Below are 27,677 nucleotides of genomic sequence, written 5' to 3'. Positions count from 1 at the left end.
GATGTCTTACATTACAAAGTTACTCTTTTCATGCATGTGTCAACAATTTGATCTCTTCTGTCAACTAAATTCATAAATATTTATGAACATCAAAACCTTGATTACTCCTAACTACCTTAATCCTTCCTTTCTCAAATCTCTCACTTTTTACTTTATTTTCTTGCTCTGTAGTGAATGCGTGAATTCAATTTTCAATGATTGATCTTAATTGAGGTAAATTGAATCAAATTCTTCCAAATTTTTCTTTCTCTTCAATCTCATTATAGTAACTGGCTTCTTTTCTACAGTTACAATTTTCTTAGATCTTCATATTATCTCTTTTACTAATCCGCATGACTCATCTCTTTCATGGGGTTTTCAACGACATCACTGCTTCTCGCTGAAATCCCCTTTCTCTCATTTTCTAAAAATAAATAAATAAATAGAATTTGATTAATCCATATAACTTTATCTCTCTCGTGGGGTTTTCAACGACCTCATTGCTTTCTCGCTGAAATCCTCTTTCTCTCTCATTTTCTCAACAAAACAAAAATAGCTTGACTAAGATTTTCTGAACTCAAGGCCTAGCTCATATCTTCTATTTATTTTCTTCTAATTCGATTTTCTTTCTAACAACGAAGGGAGAAATTGGGCTAAAAAAAAGTTGATCTAGCTCTGGTTTTCCACTTCTTTTGTCATGGCCATATAAAGAAATCTGCATCTACTATTTCAAAAAAAAGGTTTAAAGACAAGAAGTAAACTTTGAAGAAGACTTGACAAATTGCAAGAAATATAATTTACATGGCAAGCTATACAAGTCTAACGACCAGCTTAGCTTGAGTGGGGATGTAAATGAGATTAATATATACCATTGGATCTTGAAGACATCAACCACATCTACCGTTAGATGATGAAGACTTAGCATGATATTATTTATATATCTTTCAAATATATTGTTTTCTATTGTATTTATAAAAGATATATAATAATATTGAGAGGATATCTTAATTAGTTTTCTTACCTAATAGAGTGACTGCAGGGCCGGTCCTGACATTTTAGTGGCCCGAAGCGAACTTCAGAAATGTGGCCCTATACTATATACAATTAAAAGATTGTATTTACCCTATAATTATTATAAGTACCATAAATATGTGTTCTTATATTTTTTAGATGCGCATCTATTGTTGATAAGCAATCAAAATTTTCAAAATTTTCTTTCTCAATTGTGTTTGATAGATTTATCGAGGGCATCAAATTGCGATTGAACTAATTTTTTTTTCCGCAATCCAAACATATTTTCTAACTCTTGTTGAAATCAGTATTGATCTTCAAAGTTCTATACAAAAACAAATAACACGGTAATAATAAGGAAAAAGAAGAACAATAATTAAAATACAAATGATAGTGTCGATTGATCGTTATAACAATAATGATATTAGTCAACACTTGGTTGCCCAAGTGGTATAAAGTGTTGACATAAACTCCAAAAACCTGGACGTTTGAGGTTCAATTCCCACGAATGGTGGAATCCATGGTTATTGAACTTGAGTTATTGAAGGTGTAAACAATATAATTAGCTTGTCGGACTTTTGGCCTTTTTCATGTTGTTGAGCTTTAAACATCTTTCATTATTAGTTTAACTTAAGTGATTATCGTACTTAGTACATCTTCATGATGTATCAATGCCTTGTAACGACTAATGTATACGGTAGTCAATTTCTCGAAAAGAAAAACAACAATAAAAGAATTACATGAATCAATCATGTAAGCAAATCGTGCTTATTAAATTTAGCAATCATGTAAGCAAATGGAAATCCAAAGAAATGATAATGACAAAAAAAAAGATAGCCGATAGAAAGTTTAGTATTAAAATTGTCTACCAGTAATAGCAAAAGAATTACATGAATCAATCAAATAATTCACGAATAAGCGTCATGAATAGTATCATATTATCACAAATAATGATAAAATAATTATAATGGGCGCATAGATTAGAGATGAAAAAAATGAGAAGTACCCAGAATTATAATGGTCCGGTCTGGTTGGGCCGTTGGGGTGAAGAGGTGAGATTTTACTTTTGTCATTCCTTTTAGGAAGAGGGATCTCTAACGTGAAGATGAGGGCCATTGAGAGAGAAAATATAAGTTACTCATGTGTCTGTTTTTGTTTTCGTTAATGTGGCCCCCACAAAAATTAAAGTGTGAGAATTATGAGGCCCATCCTTTAGCTGGTGTGGCCCTTAAAATCTGTTCCTTAACCACTTAGTCCCAATTCTTTCCTTTATAAAACAAAATTTGGGGGCCCTTAAATGTTGGGGCCCAAAGCAAGGCTTTGCCTGTTTTGGGCCCAGGGCCGGTCATGAGTGACTGTGAGACACTATATATTTCGGTTGTAATCAACAATTGTTATGGAATAAAAATTATTTCTTCTCTGTACTCTCCTCTGCCTAAACAAGTCGATATCCTACCTTTTTTATTAAATCTTTCACATAAAATGTGATAGAAGTCTCAAATTATAAAGGTATCCAGCGCAGCCCAACTTTCTTTCCCGCTATTTTTCGCCTCCTCTCTTACCATGCACGATCACCACCACCACCGTCCTCCCGGTGGTGCTCGACCTCAGCCGCCACCTCCAGGATCTCAGCCGCCACCTCCAGGATCACTATCTCACCCACAAATTCAACAGTTTCATCACCATGATCTTCCAAACCCTAATCTTTATTTCCAAAACCCTTCTTTTCCAATCCCACAAAACCCTTCTTTCTCAATTCCACAAAACCCTTCTCTTCCAATCCCACAAAACCCTTCTTTGTCAAACCCTCCAATCCCTAATTTATCTATTGAACAACCCCCCAGCATCAATATACCTCCAAAACCCAATCCTTCCCTTGATAGCATCGAAAGTGCTGTAATTAAGGCACATAATAATCTCGTATCCACTGGAGGAACTGTTTCAGCATGGAGTGTATCTGAATCTGCTATTTTATCTCTGCAAGTTGATTCATGGAGTTCATTAGCTTTTCGTATGCAGCAAGTTCCCTCTTTGTACAGTCTCATGGTCATTGAAGGAAAGGTATAGCCTTTGCATAATATAGTAATTCTTGATTTGTTCTTTTTCCCTTTCAATTTGTTTATCTGAGTTGCATATATTTGATCGTTAGGTCAATTCATTTATCCATTGCTTCGTGGGTTCTCGGAAAATCACAACTTTGTATGAATTGAATTTAGCCATTTGCAAGAATGAGGGTATTGACAAGTTTGAAGAGCTCAAGTTGGGACCTTTACTTAAACATCCACTTGTTATACATTATTTTTCTATTCCATCAAATACAACAGAAGTTCATAAAATAACAAGCGAGGATATAATATCTCGCCTTAGTGAAGTTATAGGTCCCTCTAGACGTAAACGCATGAAGACTAAGGGATTCTTGCAGTATCTAGCAAATAAAGAATCTTTTGCTGTTAAAGAAAAGCTCGGAGTGCGAATAACGAGCTTAGGGTATGTTCTCATTCAATTATTAGTAAATTGTAACTTGATTATTCTGGAAAAGCAAGATATCATGTTTATGTCAACTATGAGCCGAAAGGTTCTCATTTGGACATATTTCTGTAGAAAATATTATGATTGTTGTCATATCTTAATAGTATTTCTTCTTGATGTTAGTGATCAACTGATGGTCTTATCTTGATATACTGAAAATAGTTGTACTTCAAATGAAAGATGTGTGGTTAGTGCTTAAAAATATTTCAAATGTGTACATTGAAATGGTTCATAGAGAATATATGTTCCTTACGACTCGGTTGCTGGTTATCTTCTTCTGGGAATTCAACTGTGGAATGGGCTTCTTTTATGTAGTAGTACCGATTCTATGATTATAATATTATACGTGACAAAACTATTGATGGTTGTGGTTTTGAGTCTGCCACCACCACCAGAACTTTGTGTAGACATAAAATTTGTTAGGTTTTGTGTGCTATAATCTAGTGAGACTAGAAAGAAATGGACTTTTTCATCACCGATGTTAGATTTATTCTGCCGCCGAGATCTGACTTCTGTTCTAATCTTTTTGCATAGTCATCATTTAAGTTGTATCCAAGAATCCAAAAGAGCAGAAGAGTCCACTCTAAAGAACTATCAGCCGGCAGTGGAACAGAATTCTAGCAAGCAAGACATGAAGGAGGAAAAGGTTTCAAAACCTCCACCTATTGATTCCCAGAAAAAGGTGCTGGACGAACGTTTCAGCAGTATATTACAGCGTGGTGAGGCGTTTTCTCCTATTAATGGTAGCTCAAATAATAAGCACGCTAGATTTATTTCATCAAATTTAGAGGATGAAAATGATGATGCTGATTCTGATGATAATATTGAGTGCAAGGATAAGAAGTTCTTGAATGGTCGTGATATTTCAGCTAACGATGGAAAACTTGTAAATAAATATGTGACAAGCTGCCCTTATCCATCTCCTCTAGAAGAGATGAATCGTCTTGGACTAAAAGCAGAAACTGATGCAATGTCCCCTGCTACTGGTGCCTTAAGTCGTAATGCAAGTAAAATGTCATCTAGGAAAAAACGTAAATACTATAGCCAAGAAAAAGAAGCAGTTTCTTGCAAATTTCCTAAAACAAACAAGGCAGATTTAAGTGTGGTTCGTAGGAATCTCCTTCAACTGAACGATAATAAAGAATCAGATGAAACTAAAACTCAATTGAGAAATAATGCTAATCAAGGTGTGAGGTATGACATATTACTTGATGATATAGAGATGGATAGGTTCATAACTACCTGGAAGGATACATGTCGAGTTCATTCGGTTATCGAGGTATGCTTGGTTTTTCTTCAAGGGGATTGCTTTCTCATGGATATCATTTTTCGCTGTAAATTATCAACAATAATTGCTCTCTATCTTGATCACTGATCTCTACTTCAATACTTTACTAGGTTTTGTTCCCCCACTATTTGTAGTTTGATTTTCTTTTTGAGATTGGAATAGTTTTTGTAATACATTCAGTAGGCAAAGAATACATCTCTATATACACTTTCAAAGCCTGCAGTCGCAAAGATGTCATGTTGTATCTAATTGGACATTTTTTCTATAGGTTTGCAAAAGAATGGTCGACTTCTATGCTACGCATGAAAGTGAAGTAAGAAACAAACCAAAAATAAAGGTTTTTCAAGGGCGGCGGAAGAGGAAAAGGAAGATAAACTCTATCCTTTCATCGTACCCATTTATTGGTGTAATAAATATTGCTGTGAGTCTGTTCGTGTTTTCCCTCCTTTTATGATTTATGATTACATCTTCTTGCGGAAATAGCATACGTTTCTTGAGATTAAGGATTATGAAATTCAGAAAGTTCTTGTACATGAGTTTTCTAGCCGTGACTTTGGGCTTGTAGTTAAATATGCATGCGTTTTGAAATTTAATAAAGTAATGAGAAGTTGGAAGTACGAAAATACTGGATTCCAGTCACGCTCCGTTTCCTATAGTGGTTTTGCCACCCTACCAATCCTCACTTTCGGATGGGCAAGGTGAGGATGTGATGGCTAACTCTTCTCTGTTCAGCCTTGATCAATTCCCTAGTTTCGTGTATTGTCATAGTTGTTATACATAAGCAACAACTTATTAGTATGCCAACTTGACAATCCTAAAGCCACTCTTTTGGTTGTTTTGGAGTTAGCGTTCTTTTTTATGCTTTTGTGTGTTATTTCAAATCCAAGTAGAGCGATCGCATCTAGGTGAGCTGCTCTGGCTCAGGGGTGTCTCGAGCCAAATCAAACCCCGAGTTATGAAATGGCAAGTAGCTTGATGGTTTGAAAATGTGTGGGCGGATTATCAAGTCACTTGACTCTGTGAGTCACTCGGTTCAAGCTGTAAAGCACTTCTTTTTTCTTTTGTTACTTAGGAATTTAAGAGAATTCTAGGAAGAAGATAAAAAGAAGAAATCAACAGGTAAGGAAAGAGGAAGAGGGATAGCATGACTGTAAAGCCAATAGCTAATTTGAACTTTTTTATTGTTGCAGATTAAGTCCATTAAATGTGGAATGTGGGACAATCTTTATGATACTTTTCAAACTATAGGTCAAGATGGATGCATCTCTCCAGGTTCTGTTCCTTCCACTGAAGTTGAAACAATTGATGTTGATCTGCCAATTAAGAGACTCAATGAGCGCTCTTCTCAAAATGAATACAGTGAGTCCCTTTTACCCGAGGCAGTGGTTTGACATTTTGATGATATTTCGTGGTATTCGGGGGATGTGGTCCGACACATGACATGACTGTAACTCTGTAAGATGTCTGTAGTCGTAGGTGCTTTCGTTTTATTTCTTAGTTGAAGAGGTAACAGAGTTTGCATTTAATTGTTATGTCGATGAAAATATTATTTGTCGTATATTTCCGTTCTCCACTTATTCTGCTAAAGAAGTATGCGAAAGATGAGTTGATAAAATCAAGACATAAATCAATTAACAATTTAACATACATCACTTATCAGTTTAAAAGGGATATATTTTATGTAGTTTGTTGAAGGAAGCTTCAGCGGTTACATCATTATAAATTATAAAATGAATTTTTGGATCAAGTTCTTACTAGATTTCTATAGTTAAAATCGAGACAAGAGATATTCAATCAATGTAGCAAATAAAATTCATGACACGAGCTCCTAATATAGGTAACTACCACAGAGGACTCCACTAAAACTCTTACAAGTAGCTACCTGAAACAGTACCATCCCTGGGTGTCTATTTTTAGACCTAAAAAAAAAATTAACTTATGACCTCTGAATGTACTGTCGATTTATTATCGTGGAAGTACTAAAATAATGTCCTAACAAAATAGATAAACCTAATTAAAATAGGGGAACCTATTAAAATAATAGAATTAACTTATTTATCTAACAACAATGAAAATAAGCGACTGAAGAAAGAAAGTAGTAACTTATTGATGTTGGTAACTGTTTCCACGGGGTCCATCGTTGGGCTTCACAGTTCACATCACCTATAACCTCTATATAAACTGTATCGGTTAGTAATTTTAAATATGCGTTACAATTGAGGACATGAACACATGCTTTACTAATTCCGTACTTTTTAGGTAAAGCTTATTTGTTTACTAGTTCACGTGTAATGAACGGAAACACAAGTGAAATATCCTGTGCTCCACGGGCATCTTTGCTTTTCCCCATGTTTTGCATGTGTCTAGCATATCTTTTTTGAATTTTATCTGAATAAACTGCAGGTGCCACTGTTGATGATATTCTAGAGAAAGTTACTGAGTATGTTGAAAACAATTGTTGCGCAAGAGAAGGGAAATCCTGGCTAGAGAACCAACTTATATGCCTGAGAAGGTTACGTGATTGTGAAATATGGTTGACAGAGCAGTTTTCTGTTAGAGAATTTGGTTCCTTGGGTTGTGGTAATTTCTTGAATTTCTTACATGAAAATTGTTCCCGGCTTCCTAATGAATTGTGTGGAAGTTTTAATGGAGATGCGGGTGGGAAATCCCTTTTGGAAGTCTCAGTGTCCAGGGAGCAGGTGGTAGTTTTGCTATCCCAAGCCGCAAATGTCTTGTGGGTGAATGATGCAATATCGAAGCACCACATTACTTTGCTATTGAAGAGGCAATTTCCGATATTAAGCTTGCAAGTAGGTGGTGATGACAATGCCTCTTTTGAAGATCTGTCTGAAATTTTGAAGCAGGAGAATAGTAACTTATCCCGCTCTGTCTTGTTTTCTGCAACTTTGTTGAGGTCTTGGTATGTAAAAACACCTACTCCAACTAAGCATCACCTTGGGGAAAACATCGGATGGGGAGCTAATTTAAGTGAGGGAGCTGGATCTTTTGGATCGTTTTTGGCTAAGGACGCAATGGACTGCCTGCTTAGAGCTCCTATGTTATCAGATCTTCAATCGTGGTCTCATTGGGACGTTGTGTTTGCTCCATCACTTGGACCTCTTTTGCCATGGTTGTTAAATGAAGTTCACACTGAAGATCTGCTTTGTATTGTGACTAGAGACGGGAAAATACTGCGAATCAACCGTGCTGTGACTATAAGTGACTTTTTGGAAGCTGCATTGCGTGGGTCTCCCCTTGAAACAGCGGCAAAATTGCTATCCTTACTTCCTGATTTTGGAGCGGACAAGAATTTCTCTCTTCTGAAGTGCCATGCACATCAAGCAATTGAAGTCATTCTAAAAAATTCTTTGGACTTAGGAGAAGTAAGAAATAGTTGGGACATTAAAATGCAGGGAGGAGAACAAAACTTAGGTGGACATCGACATGGAGTAGATAAAGCAATTCCTGTTGCATCAAAGTTCGTTCTTGATTGTCTTGGTTACCTTCCTTCAGAATTTTGTACTTTGGCTGCTGATATATTTCTTTATGGATTGAGGCCTTTTACAAATGATGCTCCTTCAGCTATCTTACGTGAATGTAGCCAAATCAATCAGCGTATGATGATTCACGAAATTGGATTGTCTCTTGGTATATTAGAGTGGATTGCTGATTACCGTACATTTAGTTCTAGACCTGCCAAAGACTTCCCCGTACCCCTTGGAAACTCAAATAGTAAATCCTCACCTCCTGGATCTAACTTAGAGGAAATTGATGCACCAGAACCATCACTGAATCAACTCACTTCCCATGGTAATATGGTAGTCAAGGTTGAGGAAGGAGGAGCTGATCAATTACATACTGAAGTTAGTCTTGCAAAGGAGGATGTTTCTGACAAAGGGAGTGATGACTGCTGTGTACACGCTCCATTTACACATGATGAGGATCAGGAACCTGCCCTTATTGTTGAATCTATCAGGCACGAGGAATTTGGCCTAGTGCCATCTCTTACACATGCTGAGACCAGCATGCTGAAGAAGCAACATGCTCGCTTGGGTAGAGCACTCCACTGTCTTTCACAAGAGCTGTACTCTCAGGATTCACATTTTCTTCTTGAGCTGGTGAGTGCATATTATGTTCTATTAAATCGCTGATATAAGTACCTATTTCGCATGAGGATAAAACTGGAAACTGAAATCATGTATTTATTAATCCGACAACTTTGGTGTACCATATTCCAGTATTATCTAGCTCACAAGAATATGTACTCATTCTGTTGTCAACTTTTTGATGTTAATTTGTTTCAGTAACTGTCTGGGTACACCCAAACAGAACAAATTTACTTGCTTGAAGATTCTCAGTCGTTTACAGTAGAAGCTTCTGTTACCTTTAACGCTTCCTATTCTACAAGCTTCTGGTTGCGGAACACTATCTTAATATTGTTGGCTCTTGGGATTTTTCTACAGGTTCAGAACGCAGATGATAATATTTACCCTGAAAGTGTGGAACCAACTCTGGTGTTCATTCTTCAGCCTGCTGGCATTGTTGTTCTAAACAATGAGCAGGGATTTTCCGCTAAAAACATTAGAGCGCTTTGTGATGTTGGGAATTCAACAAAAAGAGGATCAAGTGGTGGATATATAGGGCAGAAAGGCATCGGCTTCAAATCCGTATTTCGGGTGGGTTTAAACAGCATCTTTGGCTAAATATTTGTTTTGCTTTTTTTCTTTAGTTCTTTTCTCAAATTCCTGTTTTCTGTGTAACGTGCACTTGCACTTCTTTCTAATCTACTTTTATTTGTGAATTCTTAAGCAACACTTCTTATTAGCATCAGCTAGTCATATAGGTTTTATTACTCATGTCGGACACCTGAAGCTGCGATTCCGAGATTTTCTTGTTTATTTATAGTTATGGAGGAATGCTAAAAAGCAACACCTATGAGAGTTTGGTTGAGATATCATCTGGAACTATGCATTTTCCTAAAAAAATATGAAGGCAGGAACTGTTACCAGTCGTGACCACCTAGCAAGTGATTTTTTTTTTTTTTTGTCATTATAGATAGTCTCCTTATGTTGCCAGTCGTTAAACCTGTAACCCTTTTAAATGCTGTTGCTGGTAGTGGATCCTCATTAAAGTTTTCTCCACAAGTACAACTCATGATTTACATTTATAAAGAATTAAATAGAGTTGTGGCATTGGTAGTCTCAAGAATGATTGGTAAGGTTAATCTTGTCAGGTACACTATACTTCTCTAATGACGCCTCCATGTCAAATTAGTATGGCTTGTTTTCTAGTTTACTAAATCAAAGCATCTGGTACATCTCGATGTCAATCTAAGGAGACGCCAGTTCTCTAATTTCTTATAAATTTGGCCAGGAAGATCATTACTGAATTGCATGGTGGATTATGTTTTTTCCACCTTTCAGGTAACGGATGCTCCAGAGATTCATTCCAATGGGTTCCATGTCAAGTTTGATATAAGTGAGGGTCAGATTGGTTTTGTTTTGCCGACAATTGTGTCTCCTTGTGACATTGACTTGTATGGGAGATTGATTCCTGCTGAAGTCAGAGATCAAATTGATAAAATCAGGTGGAAGACTTGCATTGTTCTTCCTTTCAAGTCTACATTAACTGAAGGAACAGGACTGAGTACTATCATCTCTAAATTTTCAGATTTGCACCCGTCCTTGTTATTGTTTCTTCATCGCCTTCGGTGTATAAAGTTTAAGAACATGCTCACTAATGATTGTGTTGTTATGAGGAGAGAAACTTTAGGTAATGGCATTGTAAAGGTTTCTCATGGGAAAGAAAAAATGAGTTGGCTTGTAGCCTCACAGAAGTTGCAAGCCAGTGCCCTTCGGCCTGAGGTTCAAAATACAGAAATTGCTATAGCCTTCACCCTAGAAGAGTCGTCTAATGGAGAATATATACCTCATACAGAGCAGCAACCTGTCTTTGCTTTTCTTCCTCTAAGAACATATGGTCTGAAATTTATTCTTCAGGGAGATTTTGTTCTTCCTTCATCTAGAGAAGAAGTTCATGAGGACAGTGCTTGGAACCAGTGGTTGCTCTCGGAGTTACCAAGTTTGTTTGTCAGTGCACAAAATTCCTTTTGTGCACTTCCTTGCTTTCGGGAAAGTCCAGGAAAAGCTGTGGTTGCCTACATGAGTTTTGTTCCACTGGTTGGGGAAGTTCATGGATTTTTTTCTCATCTCCCCCGAATGATTATCTCTAAACTCCGTGTTTCAAACTGTATGCTTCTAGAAGGGCACAACAATGAATGGGTTCCTCCTTGCCAGGTCCTAAGAGGTTGGGATGAACCCGCTCGTAATCTTCTGAGTGGAAGCCTACTCATGCAACATCTTGGTCTTGGTTACTTGAATAAGGATATTGTTTTATCTGATCCTCTAGCAAAAGCTTTAGGAGTCCGAGACTATGGACCTAAAATCTTAGTTGACATTATTTCATCCATATGTAATGCGAACGATGGTGGTATGAAATCAATGGGACTGGATTGGTTAGCTTCCTGTCTTAGTGAGATTTATATAATGTTGGTGGGGCGTACTTCTGGATCATCAAACTTAATTATTGATGTAGATTCAGAGCTTAATAAGAAACTTAGACATATACCCTTCATTCCACTTTCAGATGGTACATATAGTTCAGTGGCTGAGGGTACGATTTGGTTACCTTCTGATTCGTTTAATAGCGCGTTTGAAGGTCTAAATGGTCTAGATGCTTTTCCTAGTTTGTATGCAAAACTACGGACTGTAAGTTCTGATCTTCTAACTTTGTCTGGTGCAAATAATAACAATTGTGAGGGAGACACGCCGATAGACAACTGCGTAAGGCTACTTGCTCGAATAGGTATTCAACGATTGTCGGCACATGACATTGTTATGGTGCACATCTTACCAGCAATTTCCGATGATATGGTGAAAAATAGAAGTGAGAATTTGATGATAGAGTATCTATCATTCATAATGCTCCATCTTCAGTCTAATTGCCCAAGATGTTGTGTTGAAAGAGAGCGCATAATGTATGAACTACGAAACAAAGCTTTCATCTTGACAAATCATGGTTATAGAAGACCGGTTGAGGTGCCCATTCATTTCAGTAAGGAGTTTGGAAATCCAGTTGATATGACAAAGTTAAGTGGTGCAATGGATTCTAAATGGATTGAAATTGACATCATTTATTTGAAGCGTACAAGCATCAAGAACCCTTTTTTATTTGGTCTGGCAAAGTGGAGAGAATTTTTCCAGGAACTTGGTATTACTGATTTTGTGCAAATAAAACAGGTCGAGAAGAACATAGCTAATGCATCTAGTACTATTTTAAAAGATATTATGCATGATCAAAATCTTATTTCCCCTGATTTAGTAATTAAAGATTGGGATTCCCCTGAGTTGGCCAGTCTACTTGCTTCTTTATCCGCACAAAACGATCAAGGAAAATGTAAATATCTTTTGCAAGTTCTTGATGAACTGTGGGATGATTGTTTCAGTTCGAAGGTTACAGCTTGCTGTGTTTCGAAATCCATCGAAGATGGTAAGCTAATCAGGTCCTCTGTTATAAGGAGCATTCATGATGTCCAGTGGATAGTATCAAGTGTCGATCAAGAGCTTCACTATCCAAAAGATGTATTTCATGATTGTGAAGCAGTTCGGTCTCTGATAGGAGCTTTTGCGCCATATTCTGTGCCACAGGTCAGTTTGTTACATTCGCGTCATTGGAACCTTGAAATTATGATTTGCCAGTGCAAAAACTCATTTGCCTTGATACTTTGAGGTGTAAAACATTCCCATTGAAGCAGGTGAGGAGCAGAAAATTTGTAACTGACATGGGTTTTAAGGCTCAAGTTACCCTTGACGATGCTCTGAAAATTCTTGAAGTCTGGAGAAAATTGGGGGCACCTTTCAGAACCAGGTATAGATGCATCTAGTCTTTGTGTATATGTTTGGAGTTGACACCAGATAATACAAAACCTTAGTATATGCAGCTGAACCAAATTGGAAGTTATCTAATATGGAAATGGTAGAGTATTTGCTAGTTCTCAAGTTAATATAATGAACACTACACCATTTTTAAACATCAAACTTTTCATCTTCCCTCAGATAATCAACGTTATTTGTTAATAATAGTATTTTTTTTTTATTTGTGGCAGCATTGCGCATATGTCGAATTTTTATTCATTCATTTGGGATGGAGTAGATAATTTGAAGTCAAAAATAACCGAAGAGTTTAGTTCAAGGTCTTCTATATTTGTTCCATTTGATAGTATCTCCAGACGTGACGATGCGGTAAGCGGCATGTTTTTGTCTCGAGATGAAGTCTACTGGCATGACCCAACTGGTTCGGTGGACTTGGTAAAAGAACTGCTCCTCAAGTCTGGATCAGTGAACGAGACTAATTGCCACCTAAGCAACACGCTGGCACAAGTGTATCCTGGTCTTCATGACTTCTTCGTGAACAAATGTGGGGTACATGAGATGCCCTCATTTAGAAATTACATTCAGATTCTGTTGCAGTTGTCTAAAGTTGGATCGTCTTCACAGGCAGCAAATACAGTAAGTCAATCTCTATAGCAAGTCAGATTGTATATTGTTGAAGTTGAGCTTAATCTGAGTAATTTATTTTATGTATCAGGTTTTTCAAGTTATTTTGAAGTTGGCTGATGATATAAATTCTGGTTTAGTGGGGTCAGATGATGCTATTTATTTTAAAGAATTTCTTCAGAAATTGGAACATAAAGTGCTTCCGACTACAGTAGATAAATGGGTCTCGCTCCACCCAAAATTTGGTCTTGTTTGTTGGTGTAATGACGAGGAACTAAGAAAGCAATTCAAGAATTCAGACAATATTAGTTTCTTGTACTTCGGGGAGCTCAGTAAAGATGACAGAGAAATGCTCCCAGCAAAGGTTTCTAGGCTCATGGAAACAATTGGAGTTCGTTCTCTTTCAGAGGTAATACTTATTGCTCCAAAAAGGCATCCCTTGTGCAATTAACACATTAATCTAAGTGGCGTATGGTAGGGCGTGATGTTCTTACCTTTCTCTTGCTTGATATATTATGATATATTGGGGATATGTCATGATATCAAACATAGCACTGATCACGTTTAAATGTATTAAAACATTGTTACCTTTCTCTTACTTGATATATTATGAATGTGGTCCTCTGCCTCCACATATAAGGACTTCAACGTACAGATTTTTCTTTCGTGTAGGTCATAACTCGCGAACCAATATTTTATGGTGTCGTAGACAATAAAGATAAAGTTTCATTGGTGGACTGGGTTCTTCCTTTTGCACAACGCTATATGAACAAATTGCATCTGGACAAATATTTTCAACTCAAACAGTCTGGATTTGAAAAGCTGAGTAGCCTACAAGTTATCGTGGTTGAAAAACTATTTTATAGGTATGCATTGAAGGGTTCTAGCAATACATCCAATAAGCGGACAGAATGCAGCTGTCTTCTGCAGGTATGTCAGCTTAAAATGTACCTCATTCTGTTTGTGCGTAGACTTAGGTTTCTCTCTCCTGCTTAAAGATGGGCTCTAGCATCCTGTATTTGTTAACTTCAATGGTTCTAGCAATACTACATAATTACACACACACAAACACATATATGTGTCTATATATATACATAACCGAAGTAATGTAATAGCTTCCAACTACTCCTTCCTTGCGAGTAATTTTTGATCAACAGACAAACGCCCTATTCCGTCTTCAACAATTTAGTGGTACCTGCCCATGTCATGTTTAGGTTGTACGCATATAGGTGTCAGTCAATGGCTTCCGTATATATATATATATACATATATATATATATATATATATGTATATATATATATATGTATAGCAAAGTTGATTCAAATTTAAAACAAAGGATGTAATAACCAATACTAGGAAAGATAAATGCTCAATGTTCTGACCCCAGCCTCACTTTATCATTTTTACCACTCTTGTGTCTGGCACCTAGTACGAGTGTCGGATATCGGTGCTTGTACTGGTGTTGCATATTCATTATGTACTTACATAGCCCAAGTCTATGTTTAGTTGATCATACATATTTTAAGCATATGTTTTTGTTTGAACACAATGTTAAAGAAAATGTTTTCCGCCTCGAGGCGGTTTTCTTCGAAAACGCGAAGCGCGGCCTTGAGGCGCGTGCCTCTATTCGCCAAAGGCGTACACGAATTCTTTCAGGAAAAGTATGATACCACATTTATGTAAGAAAATTAGATAATATGGTATTTTTCACAAACTTAAATAATGTTTAACAAAAGAAGAAATATAAATGTTGTTACTTTTTAAGTTGCATAAATTTAAACGATGCATTTGAGTTTTGTTTTTCTCTAGATGCGTACGCCTCGGGGAGAAAGCATACTGCCTCTGCTTGAGGTGGGCGTCGAGGCCTAAACATTATCCAAATTTCAAACCATGGTTTGCACATTCTAGTTGCAGTGTGCATCCCACTTTTTGCACTTCAGAAGATTATTAAGTTACCGGGGCTTTTGCAATATGCATGTTATCCTCTTGGTGAAATGTGGGAGATGAGTATTACTTGTAGATATCTCACAAAGCCTCTTAACTACCTTTTGTGGGGCACCTCAAAAGATATTTTTAGCCTTAAACATAACAAACATCAGATTGAATTAGCAGGCTATTGTAGAATTTTACATGTTTCATTCATGTGGACATCGTAGCTTACAGTCCAGTTTGGCACCCTTTTTAGAATTTTATCGTCAAATTCTTCCAGTGGACACGCATTATCTCAATGTATAGAGATCCGATTGTCAGTGCTTAACTAACTCGGAAGAAAACTTGCAACTGTAAACGTCATTTAAAACGTTTTGTATTGCTGAAAGATTACGTTTTCTTCTTTTGCAGTTGCCATTGTTTTTGAGAACTCATATCTCCATTGTGGAATATACAAAATACGATCTAAAAGTCTATTTGTACAACCAAAGCATTTACTAAGGGTTAACAACTTTTTAATGCTAGCTGTTTTAAGTGCACCAACCCAGCTCAACCCAAGGGGTTGGTAACTTGGTATCGTAACATATTTAACCCGTTGTAAACGAAACAATTGTACATGTAGCACTTCTCCCTATACGTGTTGTTTAATCCTGTAAAGAAGTTAGTAATCACTTTTATTCGTTGCAGGAAAATATCTTATATGTGAAACGGGAGTTGGATTCGCACTCCTTATTCTTGGAACTGTCTCGGCTTTTCTTCAATGGGACGCCTGAGTTACACCTTGCAAATTTCCTTTATATGATCGCAACTATGGCTGAATCAGGCTCCACTGAGGATCAAACCGAATTTTTCATTCTAAACAGTCAGAAGATCCCAAAACTTCCTGACAGCGAACCTCTTTGGTGTCTTTCATCACCTTCATTGGCTGAAGAAGATTCCGAGATTTCACAACCGACGTCTTCCTCACTTACGGTTGATGAACATAGCCAGCCAAGGTTCAAAAGAAAACCAGAGACGAGTACGAATTGGCCTCCTGCAGATTGGAAAACCGCACCGGACTTCAACTTTTTTGGAGCAAATGACTTAAGGACAAGATTTGCTGGAGATCCACCACCTAGTGACAGTTGCGAAAAGGAAATAGCTGAAGGCGGAGCCTCATATATAGAAGATCATGGGATTCCTCTTGGACTTGGCGTTGATTGGAACATCCAAGATGAATCAGTAGCAGTGATGGCAGCGTCTTTGCAGGAAACAATTCCACAAGGTCAACAACGCACTTCCTCTTCTAAGGAAAGAAGTGGTTCTAGTTCTGAAGTACTGAATCAGTCAGTTCAAGTGAAAGTTCCTGCATACCCCGATTTCGTTCCATTTAGTGAGAGAGAACAGCTTTCTTTTGGCACACCAAATGAATACCAAGCTGCTATTACAGGGAGATTGGGAGAGTTCATAGCTTTCAAGTACTTCACTGAAAAGGTGGGGGGCGAAAGGGTTAACTGGGTAAACAAAGAAACAGAAACGGGTTTACCGTACGATATTGTTATTGGAAAAGATGAAGAAAGCAAAGAATATGTTGAAGTTAAAGCAACCAAGTCTGGGAAAAAGGATTGGTTCAGAATTACATCAAGGGAATGGCAATTTGCAGTAGAAAAAGGCGAATCATATAGCGTCGCGCATGTTGTTTTGATGGATGTGAAGAATGCAAAAGTAACAGTTTTGAAGAATCCGATGAAGCTGTGCCAGCAAGGCATGTTGCAGTTAGCTGTTCTGATGTCAAGGAATCCGAAAAGGTTATCTTCTGGTTCTTAATCGCCTTGAAGAGTGATTCTTTCTGGAGTCTGTTGTGGGAGATCTTATAATCTCTAACTATACATACAATCATGAGAAAGCCAGGCAGCAAGCTGGGGCCGCTGAACTATATTACCTGTTATCGAATATGGATTGATCCCCTTGATAATGAAATCCAAATTCTTGATCCGCTTGCTTGTGTTCTTTCTGGAGGGTGCCTGAGAAATTCCGAAATTTAACGCTCAAATAGTGCTGGACTTACTGCAGCATTAGGTCATACTCTCTTCCTTTCCGGATAGATTTCTTTAGTTTTGCCAATTTATTTATCATAAATGAATGAAGCAATAGTGAGTTTACTTGTAAAATAATTAGCCCAAGTTTCAAAGTTGTAAAAGTATGTAAATCTTTTATAGAAGCTGAAATAGGGATTTTCTTTTTCATGGATTAGGGTTGGAAACTTACAACAAGTTTCAATTGCAGTTAACAAATTTTATGAATATACTTCAAATCTTTAAGTTCTCTTCTATTTAACAATTCAAAAGCATATCATTGGGCAAGAAGACTTCAGGTCAATCATTTAGGGTTTCTTGTGAACTTGTGCTGGATCCTTTGTTTCAGTTATTGCACTGGTTTGAAACTCTGATACTACACTCTTGTGAAGGGTTTGAATCAAACAAAACCAAACCAATTCAACTGGACTTCATGTACTTTTGGTGACTCTAAAGTTCTTTCCTGTTGGTAGGTGGGTTCGGAAAAATAAAAAATAAAAAATAAAAATGCCACGTCGCTCCGACGTGAGATAACTTCTTTTACCTAAAAAGTTTGAAACCTGAAGCAAAAGATAAACAATTTCTCATCTTTTGCTTAAATAATAGCAATTCCTGTTTGAGATAGTTTCAAGTTCTTATATTTGAAGTTATCATTGGTGTCTACTTAATTTCTTATATTTTCTGTAACTCTGTACCTTTTGTAACTCTATATATTTTATTCGAACAGATCGATAAAGTGTGAAATTCAACTAAGTACCCAACTGGAGATAGAAAGAAAGAGAGGTTGCAAGTTGGTTGGTGGTTATAAAATATACTGGTAGAGGGTTTGAGACTTGAGAGAGAGAGAAGAAAAAGAAAAGGTCAAGAGAGAGAGGGAGAGAGGAGTGGTGTTAGAGGTCAATGGGTAAGAGGTTTCTCTCTCTGTCTTCACTTGTTACCTTGACAAATTCAAAAGTATATATAATAAAATATGAGCAAGAGTTGTTAAGAGAAGAAGTTTGATTGATTCCTTTTGAGAAAGAAATAGAGAGACTTGTCTTTCAAAAACAGAGGATTTATAACAAAATTTGGACAAGTTTGTGAAGAGAAAAAAAAAAAGAGATCGATTATATAGTCAAGCTGAAAATTTGAAATCATTGCCTTCTTTAAGCCAACGAAATGGCAGTAAGTTATTTTTATTCTTCTTTCTTTTTCTTGGTTAGATCAACTTAAGATGCTAATTTTGAATGTGGGTTGTGATTATATTTTGATTATTCCGTTTGAGTTGTTCTTAATTAGTTTATAGCATGGTCTTTGGCTAATTGTGGTTGACTTTTATAATGTTCTTCCCCTGTTCTCTGTTTGCTTTAATGGTTGTGTTCAAATTAAGTTTGAGCTTTTCAATGGCAAAAACTTGGAAAATCTTTACATAGAGGTTTTGTTTTCCTACGATTCGTTTTAAGTGCATACACATCATTTTGGTGGCTAGGTAAGTTTTCCTATATTTGTAGAAGATTAAGGAGGGTTTTAGAATTGGAGTTATAAATTTGATTAATTAGTGGTGTTTAATTATTAAGATTATAACATAAGAATCTCAAAAGGTAGTTTCGAATTGACTCTTTCATGAGATTTTATATGTCCAAAGATTTTAAGGGGGGGGGGGGGGGGGGGGGGGGGATGCAGAGAGAGTTCAACCATTTTGTCGAAGGATTCGATCCTTCGGTGAGTGTTATGGTTAAGGCAGAGGGATAAGGGAAGCCGATCCGCCAATCCCTCGTTGGTGAGAGACGAAGTGTTTTAAAGTTGTGAGGCTCTACAGTGTTGTGAGTGCCAAAGCAGACAATATCGCTAGAAGCTCTGAAGGCTGATCCACCAATCCTTTATTTATGTTCTTCTCCTCTCAAGAATGAGAAAGATAGATTTTGATTTCTTTTTGTTCCTTGGGTTATAGTTATTAAATTGTATCCATATCGTCAATCTTAACTCTGCTTGTTTCTTTTGTTGATTTTCATTTCTTGGGTTTTGCTTGCCAAACAAAACTAATATTGAAATGTGTGGAAGCAGCGTGCACGAGTACCTCAGTTTGGGAAGTGGGAAACCGAAAAGAATAATAATATTCAATACACTGTGTGTTTCGAGAATGCAAGGATAGGTAAAGTTGGAGGGAAGATGATCAATCCAAATGATCCTGAACAGAACCCAGACATGTTTCAGATTGAAGCACCAAAATTAAAATCTCAGGCTCCAACTTTACAAACTAAGGTTGAGCCTGCCGAAGGCCGACAAGGTGGAAGAGGTGCTCCAAGCAACCGGCCCAGACACGAGAACAAATATGATACTGATTCTCCTTCACGCTACGATTCTACTGGCCGTAGAACGACTGCAAACGCGTATATGCACCATCAACGTAATGATGGAGTAAGTTCAGTAGAACAAGTCGCAAAAAGGTCTTACCGACAACCTCTTACTCCCGATCATGTTGCTATTGAGAACTCTCCTCTTCACCCATATTCTCACGCAAGGGTCGCCGGAGGAAGAGTGAGTTTACCATCTACTTCCTCATTGGATAAAAAACAGTCTGAAAGTAACCATGGATTAGCTCCAAACTCTTCAAGATCCAGACATCCCCGAACGAGATCAGTAAGAACTTCTTTCGTTATTTTTATCTCACATCAGTCCCACATTGGCAAAGTTTAGCCACTACTCATACTTCATTCTCATTATGTAAGTGCGATATAATTTGTAATTATAGCAGCATGAGAAGGCTGTAGTTGTACCAAGATTCGGCGATTGGGATGAGACCAACCCTGCTTCTGCTGACGGATATACCGGCATCTTCAATCAAATGAAGGAGAAGAAGCATAATGGAGGAGAACCGCTTAACATCACACAGGAGTCTACTCCTAACCGCCAGAGCAAACCATTGCGTACTAGACAATCTACGGTATTATTGCTAACAAACTTTTGCCCCAAAACACTTTTCCTTCGGTTACTATAGTTTCCTCTTTATGGGTTTTGGACGTTTTCTGTTTGGGATTTACTTGATTAAGTTCTTTTTTGCTTCTCAGAATGCTTGCTGCTTTCTTTGAATCAAATCGAAGGCCGAAAACAGAGAAGATCCTTGGGGTCTATACAGAGTTACTGTCTTGAAAAGCATCATTCCAATCTCTACTTGTGTTGTTCTTGGAGATAATAATCTTAAAGTGTTTTGTGAGGAATCTAGATTGTGTTTTATTCTTTCCATTCTCTTTCTTGTGTATATGTTAGTGTTGTATTTAACCTTTCATTTTGATACCATATTTGTCAAAAGGAAAAAACAAATCTATTCATATACCCATATTCTTATATCCATTATAGGGAATTAGTTCCATGAGCAAATTTCATCTTGATCTTGGAAGACTGAAGAAACACAACCTCCTGTGCACAATTCGTATCCGTTCGAAATATGTGCATATTTTGGTTGAAAGGAACCAAATTTAGAAAGGTATTAGACAGAAGTAGGAGCATGGGCTTTAAAAACCACGACATTCGGCACACTCTCGTCTCCGAGTGACATGAGATTGGTTTACAACACAACCTCCTCCCATGATGTCATAGCAGAGGCTACTGATGTTGATGAGATGTTATAGGATTGTACGGATCAGCTACTAGCTGTATATTGTCCACTTTCGCACTTTAAGATCTCACAGTTTAGAATGCCTCAATCGTCACTAGAAAATGGTGTTTATACTCTTACAAGGGGCATCAAACTCCGTCTCTGGATACTCTACAAAACACCCCCCCAATACCACATCATAACGGATTCGATAACGTGTTAACAACGGAAGGGTCTAAAGAATTTGGAGTCAAACCCGATTGACCATAGTCAAGGCACAATGGCATTCTTTTGGAGCCATCTTGGTGACTTGGGTATCACTCTTCTTACTCCATTGTTTTAGAGAGAGAGAGAGAGAAAAAGGAATTCTCTTCACAGTACGAGTTCGCAAAGGGGAAAATGTCGTCGTCGTCATCATCTCAATCAACAAATAACAAGAACAAACATGATCGAAGCAAAGGATTCAACAAAACTCAGATGAAATTCGTTCCCAAAGATCAAAATTCAATCAGACAACAATCGAATCCCTCATCATTCACTACTTCTCTTAGAGCAGATCCCTCTATCCAAATCAACACAACCAAAACTTCCAATCCTCCTAGGGTTCCAACCGTCGGGGGAGATAATGGGGACTACTCACTTTCTTCTTCTTCTTCTTCTTCGTATATTACTACCAGTAGTCGAAAAGATGTTGGCGGTGGCAATTTCGTAATTTACTTGCCTCAGGATGAAGCTGTTGCTTCTGGTTTAGGTGTTGAAGATGGTGGTTTAGACCCTTTAGAGTCTCAGAAAGTTGTCGACTTTCTCAATAAAGAATTATCTCGCTTGCTCAAATTACCCCCTCGAGATTTCTGGAAAGAAGGTGATTTTTTTTTTCTTTTATCTATCTTCTTTTCACAAATTTCAGTTTGTTTTGGCTTTATTAGTGGTTTGATTTTGAAGAAAAATCAGTCTCATTTTGATTAATTAGCTCAGAAACTTAATTAGTTCTCTAATAGGGGAGGAGTTTCTTCTGATTATAGTTCTTTGATTGCAGTGGCAAATGACACTTCATTGCATGATTTCCTGGACAGTTTTCTACAGTTTAGGAATAGATGGTATGATTTTCCTCATCATGGAGCTAAAGGGGGGATAGTGGCAGGTGTTATTGTTGGAGAGGTTGAGCTAAGTCGACGCGTTTTTATGGCCTTGTACAGAATGTATGTTTATGGGTTTAAATTTTAAGATTCTTATAGAGTTTATATGATGACGATGATGATTCTAAGCTCATTGGAATAAATTTTTATCATAACTTTGATCCGGAACTTCTCTTTTGGAACAGATCTTCGAACAGGGACCCTGGAGCTCCTGCTAGTCATAGTCTGAGCGTCAAAGAGCATGGAGGTATTTCTCTATGTTTCTTCAAATCGTTCTTTCTTCTACTTTACGTGTGATTAGTCGGTTACATTTGTTTTAGTTAGCATTTTTATTCTACATACTAATCAGTACCATGTTTCGGTGATTACTTTTGGATCTGTCAATGTGATAATAAGAACTGGTAACATGCAAAGAATTGAAAATTTTACACTCCGAAAACTATTGGATTGTTATCAATCATTTGTATCTTATTCTAACAAGTTGTGTATAATGTTGTATCCAAATCTGCGGAGTACAAATGTCACATAGCATTTAATTTATTATCAATTACCTATATTTGTAAGAATTGAATAAACTTCTTCTCCCATGTATCCTTATGTTATTGTGTACCCTGCTTTTGCTACATTCTCCTTATTGACGGAGTTTTTGGGTGTTAGACCATTACAAGAAACATCCCATACGAGTTTAATATGGTTCCCATGTTAAGTACGTTAGAAATAGAAATGAGTAACATCTACTGAATGTACGAATTAAATGTATACCCATAAGCGTCTACAGATTATAAAGCAGATTGTGTTATATGTTTCTTATACGTTATTGACATGTGGTGCTTTAATTCGAAGATCTCATGAACTGATATGCACAAACACCAAATCTACCACTGTGCCCAAAAGAACGCTAAAGCAGATAACTATGACTACCTAAATAGGATAGAGCCTTTTGAGCCTTGTCGAAGTCATCCCACTACCTTTGACTAGAATATTATGCGGATAAGCTTAAACACTATAACAAACCTGCCCATTTTGTTCAGTATAGAGCTACTTCATTGAAAAGTGAGAGTTAGACTGAGCTAAATGTATCAAGGTTAGAAACGAGCAGGTCAGAGCTTCAGAGGTTTAGATGAGGTGTATTATATATTTATTTCTTGAATAAGGAGAACAGCCAAGCGACAACCAGATGATGTAGATTTAATTCTAGAAAGATGTTGCTTCCCATTTCTACAAAAAAGAAATATAATTACTAGGGATTATGTACTAGCCATATTCTACATCCATGCTTGGGAATTAGTCCCTTCACATTTCTATCAGAATAAATTCCATCTGATTAGTACTGTTTTTTCATCACTCGAAGCATTTATCACTCCTTTTTGTAGCCCTTTTGCTGGAAAAGAATCTGCTTAATTTGCCGAAGTTGTTTGACATCTGTGCAATTTTTGGGCATGAAAATGAGGAGCTGACTAGATTACTGGTAGGCTTTTCTGTTTATTACATGGTCTTTTCTGATTAACATTTTTCTTCTTATTTAATATTGTTGACAGCTTGACTGTCTGGGTTCTTCGTAGTGATAGTAATACGATATGTAGTTTCCTTTTGAAGTTACCCATTATACGAAGTTGATATACCAAAGATGTTGTTTGCTTCCACCATCAGTCTAATGGTGGTGATTAGGCTTTGATTGCAGAACCTGCTGTCTTATATATGTTATCAGGATCTCATACCATCCCGAGTCTTCCATCTTTTAGAATCAAATTCTTTCCTGCGAGGGGCCCCTTCATTATGAGACTACAGTGGTGCATTTAAGGGCCAACTTACGTTTCTTGTCAAAAATCCAATCATTTTCTTGCATCAGTTATTTAGTCCGAGCACCTGAGTAGATTAAGAAGTGTAATAAGGGAGTGATTGTTTAAATAGAAATCATCGGTTGTAATATGTAATTACTGTCAGAAGTTTCATTGGACAAATGCCTGAATATACTTCCAGTTAAAATTCTATCGATACTTTCACAACTTTTTCCCTATTATTTAATAACAAGGGGTTTTCAGGTTATGAATGCTATGAAAGCTCAGCCGATGCTTCATGAAAATCTAACAGCAGTAGTTTCTCACTTCCTAAGCATCATCCAAACGATGCATCAACGTTGTAACTCGTCAGTAGAGGTATTCAATTTCTAAAAGTTTCAGATATTAGCTGTCTCAGAAATATTTACTCGATGAAGAGATATTTATGTGATTGCACACTTTGCGCCTTACAGGCTTTGTCTTCTTCTACTACACATGAAGATCACTCAGACTCTCGTCTCATTAAAGAATTTTCTGAGGCAAGTATTGTTTTTGCCCGAAATTTTTCTTCTTTTTTATTTTGGACCAGGTGTATGGCCACATTTATGTAGATATCTTTTCTCAGATATGATTATTTTTTTCCATTCTTTAGGTAATGGACTTCATTAATGATGCGGTTGTATCTCTGGATGCTTTTGTTAATGCATACAAACCTGCAGCAGTATACTTTTCCTGTCCCGTTGAGATGAGGTAATGCTTGCACGCTGAAGTAGTTGACTCTGAGCCTCATCATAAGTATATATAAAAACCGAGCACCGTAGAAATTGATAATTAATTTCACTATTAAAGTATTTTGGATGTGGAAACATAATATGATTTGATTTCCGATTTATGTCAGAAGAGCTTATAGATAATCTAGATGACATTTTAAACTGTGCAACAGCCTCTGATGTATTTTAATGCCGAATCAGAAACTAGGTTTAGGTGGGCGACCACATTGTCTACACATTGTGATACATATAGCATACTGCCATGGCACCAAGATTTAGTAACAAATATTATGTGATCAATGCCATTTTGTTTATCAATCATCTTCCATGCTACTTAGACTTGTTCCATGCATTTATTCATTTTTATCTACTTCTTCCTTTGAGTCTAATATTATACATTTTTGTCATTTCAGTAATGGGAATGCAGAACTACTTATTACTCTGGCTAGGTTACATGATTCGTTGCTACCATCTTTACAAGGGGGTTTTAAAAAGATTTTTGCAGCTGGAGGAGATGGTTTAAAGAACTCATTTGGTGACACACTCCCAAACATTTCAACTGGTTTGAAGATGTTATCAATGAGAATTGTTAACTTGGGTTGGAAATTGCTGGAGGCTTGCTACTTAAGTGATGAAGTTCTTGAAGGGAGTCTCCCTCTTCCAACGCTCACAAAGATGGTTCCTGCCAAAGTTGATGATCCTGGAATTAGAGGAGACATTTTGATTCAGACGTTCAAAGAGATCACTGAAGAAATTACTCATCATGTTTGGGAGAATAAGAGCAACACATTTCTTCAGAATATTGAAAAATATTACCAGCTAGTGAGCAAACTCGATGACCTCCGCAGCAGTGGTAAGTAATCATGACTCTGCCCAAGAGAACTCTTTAGTCCTTAGAAAAATGTGATTTTCAGCTAAATCTTCTCTGAGGTACGCCAAGTCATCAGTGCTTTTTTATTAGGTTATTAGCATCTCAAAAACAATTTTTTGAATCGCCTCGACACATACACCTCAATCAATGATTTAATCGCCTCAGAAACTAATCCTACAAGTAATTTCGTGATGCAGGATGGCTTTTCATGGATGATGAACAGTTTCAGTATTTAATTTTCATCGCACTCCCCACATCGTCCCAGAACACGAGTAAGAAGTCTATTTCCGTTCCTATGAATAATGAGACGCAGATGGGTGAAGATGCAGTTGTCAAAGAGTCCAAGATCAGTCAAGTAAAGGACATTTTCCCCGATTATGGTAAAGGCTATATTGCGACCTGTCTTGAAGTCTATAACAATAACCCAGAAGAAGTAATTCAGAGAATACTAGAAGGAACTCTTCATGAAGAACTAAAGTCGCTTAATATTTCTCTGGAAGAGATTCCACCACCCAAAGCTGCTTCATCTCTGAGCAGGAATGACAAAGGAAAAGGGATTTTAGTGGAGCCGACAGCAGCAACCTCTACTTATGGAGTTAGCGAAGTGCGTAAACAGCCTGATAAAGTTGCTACATCTTCAGTTGGGCGGTTCACCAGAAAGTCGAAAGTTGACTCCTTGAACTCTGAAACCCTTGATTCTAGAGGTGACAAAGATACTATTAAAACTGCAATTCTTGCTCACGAGTATGAATATGATGACGAGTATGACGATTCCTTTGATGATTTGGGCTTGAGTGTTGCTGAATCTGGGTTTGAAGATACCGAAACTTCGGGGGATAATGAAAGATCCTCACATAATAGTTCTGGTCCTAAATGGGCTTCTCAGAAGAAGCCTCAGTTCTATGTCAAAGACGGGAAGAATTATAGTTACAAAGTTTCAGGTTCGGTTGCGGTGGGAAATTATCAAGAAGCAGCACTTCTTAACGAAACCCAAAGAGATATGATTCATGGTCTCGGACGTGGTGGAAACATTCCAACTGGGGCTGTTAAAACATACACGGAGTACAAGGAACATACACATCATAAAGACTCTAACATTACGGAGACGGGGGCAAGTGGTAATCCTGTAAACTTTAGAGGCAGAGGAGGAAGAAGAGGAGGAGGTGGTGGTAGAAATAACCATCAACAAGCATATCAACAGGTATCAGATAATGTAGAGACTAGAGAAAGTGGGTATCAAGCAAACTCAAGGGGAAGAGGAAGAAGAGGAGGATTTGGTGGAAATCTTCATCATCATCAACAACAACAAACTGTTGTTAGGGAGGCAGAAGAAAGTGGGAATCAGGCAAACCCAAGGGGCAGGGGAGGAAGAGGAGGGTTTACTAGCAATCCTCATCAACAACAACATCAAGAATCTGATGTTGGGGAAGCAGAAGAAAGTGGGCAGCCTGGAAACTCGAGGGGGAGGGGGCGAGGACGAGGACGTGGTCGTAATAATAATTACAGGAAGGATCAGGCAATGAAAAAACACTTCGCAGGACTCGGTGGTGGTTTCTAACTAGGTAACGGTTATTGATCAGTTGCCTACTTCATGTTTGAATTTTGTTCCTTAAAGCTAATTGTGTAGTTCACTTACATATACCTTTACTTACATTGAGATTAATGGATATCTAACTTGTTAAGTATGTTTTTCAATAACAACAAAAAAAACTTGTTAAGTATTTTACCAAGTTGTTCATTTAAACCAATTTTACTTAGTCTCGTGTTTGATTAAAGTACTTAAATCTATTCAATTTGAGTTTTAAAAATCAAACATCTGAGTTGGAGTAAATCTACTCTGATATTTACTCTGAATTTTCACAAATATGCGCCTTTATAAGTATGAAGAGCTCTATGCTTCATTATGTCATGCATAAATAGGTAACCACACGTATGTGGTATTAGGAAGATCTACCTTCATACATCTGAAAGAAAAAAGGCAAAAACGCAGAGACAATTAAGTTATCAACAAGGCTACACAACCTACGTCTAGGGACTCCTACTTGAACCGCATGTGAGAGAAACAAGAGTTTTTCTCTCATCTCACATGTTTAATCACGTGGAGAGAGAAACAAGAGTTTCTCTCACATGCTGTTCAAGTGGGAGTCCCTAGAGGTGGGCTGAGTATACTTTTTGTTAAATTATTTTTGTGGACAAAAAAGC

General features: G+C 37.3%; 3 protein-coding genes across 10 annotated transcripts; all 3 read left to right on the top strand.

Annotated features, from left to right (window-relative positions):
* The first annotated feature begins 2,386 nt into the window (after nt 1-2,386).
* Nucleotides 2,387-17,592, top strand: LOC147559988 (protein NO VEIN-like). Of its 8 annotated transcripts, none has more exons than XM_086661974.1 (13): nt 2,387-3,051; nt 3,140-3,477; nt 4,054-4,798; nt 5,076-5,228; nt 5,998-6,166; nt 7,211-8,925; nt 9,271-9,483; nt 10,231-12,513; nt 12,621-12,733; nt 12,972-13,374; nt 13,454-13,771; nt 14,035-14,292; nt 15,980-17,592. In XM_086661974.1, the coding sequence occupies exons 1-13, from the start codon at nt 2,554-2,556 to the stop codon at nt 17,096-17,098; spliced, it is 8,325 nt and encodes a 2,774-aa protein (XP_086518100.1). In that variant the 5' UTR covers nt 2,387-2,553; the 3' UTR covers nt 17,099-17,592. The 8 variants fall into 8 exon arrangements, with proteins under 8 accessions (XP_086518100.1, XP_086518099.1, XP_086518106.1 ...); XM_086661973.1 differs by having other exon boundaries at nt 12,618-12,733; XM_086661979.1 differs by having other exon boundaries at nt 2,494-3,051; nt 4,054-4,238.
* A 481-nt stretch (nt 17,593-18,073) lies between these two features.
* LOC147559986 (Ubiquitin system component Cue protein) lies at nt 18,074-27,223 on the top strand. Its single transcript, XM_086661981.1, has 12 exons — nt 18,074-18,510; nt 19,390-19,965; nt 20,078-20,269; nt 20,394-21,782; nt 21,957-22,119; nt 22,242-22,303; nt 23,430-23,524; nt 24,099-24,212; nt 24,308-24,373; nt 24,487-24,584; nt 25,018-25,457; nt 25,673-27,223. The coding sequence occupies exons 4-12, from the start codon at nt 21,320-21,322 to the stop codon at nt 27,031-27,033; spliced, it is 2,862 nt and encodes a 953-aa protein (XP_086518107.1). The 5' UTR covers nt 18,074-18,510; nt 19,390-19,965; nt 20,078-20,269; nt 20,394-21,319; the 3' UTR covers nt 27,034-27,223.
* On the top strand, nt 19,495-20,414 carry LOC147559987 (uncharacterized). Its single transcript, XM_086659235.1, has 3 exons — nt 19,495-19,965; nt 20,078-20,269; nt 20,394-20,414. Exons 1-3 carry the CDS (start codon nt 19,495-19,497, stop codon nt 20,412-20,414), a joined length of 684 nt encoding a protein of 227 aa, XP_086515361.1.
* Nucleotides 27,224-27,677: the final 454 nt, after the last annotated feature.

This window comes from Eschscholzia californica, unplaced genomic scaffold, assembly GCF_041429995.1.
Source record: "Eschscholzia californica isolate CP2 unplaced genomic scaffold, dmEscCali1.0.p SCAF_2, whole genome shotgun sequence".
NCBI classification, from domain to species: domain Eukaryota; kingdom Viridiplantae; phylum Streptophyta; class Magnoliopsida; order Ranunculales; family Papaveraceae; genus Eschscholzia; species Eschscholzia californica.
The sequence above is the reverse complement of the archived record's forward strand: the minus strand, read 5'-3'. Positions and strand labels throughout refer to the sequence as shown.

Bases quoted from the DNA above. Each gene is read 5' to 3' on its own strand.
- LOC147559988 (XM_086661973.1), top strand. From the start codon at position 2,554: ATGCACGATCACCACCACCACCGTCCTCCCGGTGGTGCTCGACCTCAG. The intron at 8,926-9,270 runs GTGAGTGCATAT...ATTTTTCTACAG, and splicing joins CACATTTTCTTCTTGAGCTG to GTTCAGAACGCAGATGATAA. The intron at 9,484-10,230 runs GTGGGTTTAAAC...TCCACCTTTCAG, and splicing joins GCTTCAAATCCGTATTTCGG to GTAACGGATGCTCCAGAGAT.
- LOC147559987 (XM_086659235.1), top strand. From the start codon at position 19,495: ATGATCAATCCAAATGATCCTGAACAGAACCCAGACATGTTTCAGATT. The intron at 19,966-20,077 runs GTAAGAACTTCT...TTGTAATTATAG, and splicing joins GACATCCCCGAACGAGATCA to CAGCATGAGAAGGCTGTAGT. The intron at 20,270-20,393 runs GTATTATTGCTA...TTTGCTTCTCAG, and splicing joins TGCGTACTAGACAATCTACG to AATGCTTGCTGCTTTCTTTG.
- LOC147559986 (XM_086661981.1), top strand. From the start codon at position 21,320: ATGTCGTCGTCGTCATCATCTCAATCAACAAATAACAAGAACAAACAT. The intron at 21,783-21,956 runs GTGATTTTTTTT...CTTTGATTGCAG, and splicing joins TCGAGATTTCTGGAAAGAAG to TGGCAAATGACACTTCATTG. The intron at 24,213-24,307 runs GTATTCAATTTC...TGCGCCTTACAG, and splicing joins GTTGTAACTCGTCAGTAGAG to GCTTTGTCTTCTTCTACTAC.